This window comes from Mesitornis unicolor, unplaced genomic scaffold (assembly GCF_000695765.1).
Source record: "Mesitornis unicolor isolate BGI_N332 unplaced genomic scaffold, ASM69576v1 scaffold23563, whole genome shotgun sequence".
Taxonomy (NCBI): Eukaryota; Metazoa; Chordata; class Aves; order Mesitornithiformes; family Mesitornithidae; genus Mesitornis; species Mesitornis unicolor.
In genome coordinates, this window is record NW_010175734.1 from 11884 (window position 1) to 15673 (window position 3790).

Sequence of the window (3790 nt, forward strand, 5' to 3'; positions counted from 1 at the left end):
ACCCCTGGGAGGAGCCCCGGGCGCCGGGCTACGGCTGGACACAGCCCGACGACCCGCTCAGGGATCGCCTTCCCTCAGGAAGCGCCTCGTAGCGCCCCCCGTTGCAGCTGCACCGAGCCGGGTGAGCCAGCATCAAGAGCGCGGGGAGCCGGGACCGCGTCTCATGGCGCCCCCTGGCGGCAGCGCCGGCAGGTCACAGCTACAGTCCTCTTTTCTGTGGGCGAAGGGGCGGAGTCTGGTTTCTTCCCCTTTAAACGGGACGTACCAAGAGTTGTGGCTGGGGGGTTGGGGTTACTGTATGTCTCATGGTGCTTACGGGTAGGGACTAGGGGCGGTGGGGAAAAGGAGAAGTCCTGAGTTGCGCAGGGTCACAGCCGCTGGGCGTTTTTCCTCGTTTTCCCATGACCCCAGCTCCTCCTCTGTGGGCAGGGTGAATAGTTCAGTCCTACCAACATGGCCGCCACCATGAAGAAGGCGGTGAGTGTGGGAGTAGGGCATGGCGGGGCTTTTTCTGTTCCTGGCTTCTCCCTCTGCTATGGGCTCCCCTCGAGGAGGAGGACTCGGCTCCTTTGCCGCCTCCCAGGGTGGGCGCGCCAGGCTCTCCAGCTGTCGGGGGCCGCTGGTACTGTGATGGCGCGGCCATGTCGCCTCAGCGCTGTCTCCCGCTGCTTCCCGCCCCTCACTCCGGCACCCAGAGGTGCCTCCCTGAGTCCCTGCTCCCCCTTCACGTACACCCCTGAGCGGCAGCCCTGTGCGGAGCTGGAGCTGGGCGGGGATGGTCCCTTTCGCTAGGCCGCTGCCGAGTCGGAGCGGCTCCGGGTTAGGCCCTGCCCAAAATACGTCGGTCGTTGTCGGTGTGTTAAGATCCTGGCGTTGTTAGCTTGGTTCTATCGAAATCGCTCATCGTGCTATCAAACGTGCAAGTGCGGGTTTGGGTACACCGGTGTTACGGAGTCTGTGCTGGTGCAGTTTGTTGTAAACTGGCAAAGGCTCTTTCTGGCTGTATAAGCTGCCTGTGATTGACCAGCAGCGGGTCGCCTGCCGCAGCCTCTGCTGGTCTGGGAGAGTCTGCGTGAGGTGCGGTGTGTTTAAAATCTCCTGTAGCACCATAGCGCCTGGTAGCTATCCAGTTAGTATCAAATGATGTTGCTGACAGATTACACTGACGTGTTAGGCTGAGTGCTGCGGTGATCACGGAGCAGAGGTGTCTGGCTCAGCTGTCAGTGCTGTCTAGGCATCGGGATGGCTCATGTTTAATCAGATGTTACTAGGGCCTCTGCCCAGCTGAATGTGAGTATTGCTGATGTCCTTGAGGAGGCATTTTAAGGAATCAAGTGTGTAAGCAGAATGTAGTGGCTGTAAGACTATTTTTCAGAAGCTTTGTAGGAATAATCTTGCAGTGAGATTCAAGTTAATGTAAGAAATGAAGTCTTCATTTTGACCTCCTCTCCTTGCAGGCTGCGGAAGATGTCAATGTTACTTTTGAAGATCAGCAGAAAATTAACAAGTTTGCAAGAAATACTAGCAGGATCACAGAGCTGAAAGAAGAAATAGAAGTGAAAAAGGTATATTTGCTTCAAATATCACTTATTCTTCATTGCCATAAATTAATTTTCAGCTGTAACACAGAAAATAAGAGCTTTGGTTTACTGTAAGTAGTGCTTTGGTTCTAATATAGGATTTCTGATGCTTTGAAAATAGCCAGAGAGCATTAAAGTGGAAAAAGAAGCAATGAGAAATAAAGGCCATTAGTATATATTTCTGCGTGCAGCTCTTAAAAATTAGTTGTCACATATGAAGCATTGCCTATATATGATGGCTACTTGTAGTGTTCTTAAGATTTTTGTGCCCGAAATTGTGTTCATTTTTATTTTTTATTGAACCAGTAAGGGAGTTGGTTGTTACGTTCTTTCAATATGTTGACAGAGATTGTCATTGTGAGCAAAGAGGTTTTCTTTTACAAGGCTGAGGAGGATGCATAATTCCAGTTTTCTTTTTTAGCATTAGTTAATTTTCCTTCAACGTCAGTCATAGCACTTCCAAAGAAGTTTTACTGAGTTTTTAAGAATGCTAGTACTATCACAAAATGTTCTCTATAATTACTTTGCCTGATGTAACATTTTTACAACATACATCTTTTTACGTTGATATTCCATTGATGGCTAAAGGTGCTGGGACACTAAGCAAACCTACTTTTTCAATAAAATAATTAACGTTTGCCATCTTACTAATTTTTTTTCTGTTCTCTAGCTAAATTAAAAAATTCCTGTGTAAGAGTATATGAGATATTAGTGAAATTTAAATCTGCTCTATTTCCCTTGTCTAGAGAGTTAATTATCCTATTAATGACAGATAATGAATATTGACTAGAAGTTTCTACTGGTACAGCTCCATATAATGTAATACTTAGGCTAAATTACAGGATTGGAACTGTTCTATTAAACATGTTTATATCATGCTGGCAGGTAGGATATTTGTGCAACATGTGGACTCACAGAGTTCATTATGCAGGTGATAGCATGGCAGTGTACCTGTTGAAATTGTTTACCTAGTACGAAATGACCATCTTTCTTACGTCCTGATAAACAGAAACAACTTCAGAATTTGGAAGATGCTTGTGATGACATCATGATGCTTGATGATGGTGATTCACTTCTGATACCCTACCAAATTGGAGATGTCTTCATTAGTCATTCCCAAGAAGAGACACAGGAGATGCTGGAGGAGGCAAAGGTTTGTCTGGGGAAAAGGGAGCATCTTTACTGTACTGGTTGCTGTAGTGTGATGAGCATTGGAATGGAATGATCTGCTCATCCTTTGAACCTTTTACTTTCTGTAGTTCATGTTTGATTTGTGATTGAGGAGGGGGATGTGCATGCATGGTAAGTCATAACTGGGATGTCAATGTACAAAGTCATGCTAGCCTTTGTTTGGCCCCAGTCTTACAGCCTGACTTGGCAAAAAGTTGGCAGAGGGGTACCTCTTCATCGTTAATATGTTGCTGACAAACAACTCAGTTTGTTTTCCATAACTAGTTTTTTTTTTCTTTTTTCAGAAAAGTTTACAAGAAGAAATCGAAACATTAGAATCCAGAGTGGAATCAATTCAGAGGGTGTTATCTGACCTGAAAGTTCAGCTTTATGCAAAGTTTGGAAATAACATAAATCTTGAGGCTGAGGACAGTTAAAGGTGTTCTAAATATACCACACAACTTCTCCTTGTTTTATTAAATGTTTTGATAACATTGTTCCAATTACATTTAAAAAAATCTACCACTTTATTTTCTTGGGTTTTTTTTACTTTCCTGTCTTGGGTTCCATCTATTTAATGAGATCTTTCTTATTTTCGTTACTGCAGTTATTTATTTGTTCAGGAAAGCATTAGCTTCATACTGTTGATAAAGCATCAAGTTTGGAATATTTGCGTTGTTTATTAAAGTAATGAAGTCAGGCATATGTAGTTTCCTTGGTCTTATTTTCCACTCAAGAAAATACTGAAGTATAAAAGCAATAGAAATGGGGAATTTTTGACTTGCACTGTAGTGGCTGTTTGATAAAGGTTTCCCTAATATATAGGGCATGATTCACCTGTAATGTTATTTAGCGGTTTTTAGAAGCCCTCCTGGAAATAGTAAATCTTATCCTTTGTCGTTCGATCTTAGCTCAGATAGCGTAAATGCTGTTAGCTCAGTGCACAACATGCCACAAGTTGGCAAGGGAGAAAGGAGGGCTCCTTAAAGGTCACTTTGTTATTGAAGAAAACCTTTTGGAGTCAGTCATATTCAGTCATT

At 44.1% G+C, this 3790-nt stretch overlaps 1 protein-coding gene across 1 annotated transcript; it reads left to right on the forward strand.

Annotated features, from left to right (window-relative positions):
* Nucleotides 1–429: 429 nt before the first annotated feature.
* PFDN4 (prefoldin subunit 4) lies at nt 430–3266 on the forward strand. The gene is made up of 4 exons (XM_010181507.1): nt 430–477; nt 1458–1565; nt 2590–2733; nt 3056–3266. The coding sequence occupies exons 1-4, from the start codon at nt 454–456 to the stop codon at nt 3185–3187; spliced, it is 408 nt and encodes a 135-aa protein (XP_010179809.1). The 5' UTR covers nt 430–453; the 3' UTR covers nt 3188–3266.
* The last annotated feature ends 524 nt before the right edge of the window (nt 3267–3790 follow it).

Coding starts and splice junctions, on each gene's coding strand:
- PFDN4 (XM_010181507.1), top strand. CDS start 454: ATGGCCGCCACCATGAAGAAGGCG. Junction 478..1,457: donor CCGCCACCATGAAGAAGGCG/GTGAGTGTGGGA, acceptor CTCTCCTTGCAG/GCTGCGGAAGATGTCAATGT. Junction 1,566..2,589: donor AAGAAATAGAAGTGAAAAAG/GTATATTTGCTT, acceptor CCTGATAAACAG/AAACAACTTCAGAATTTGGA.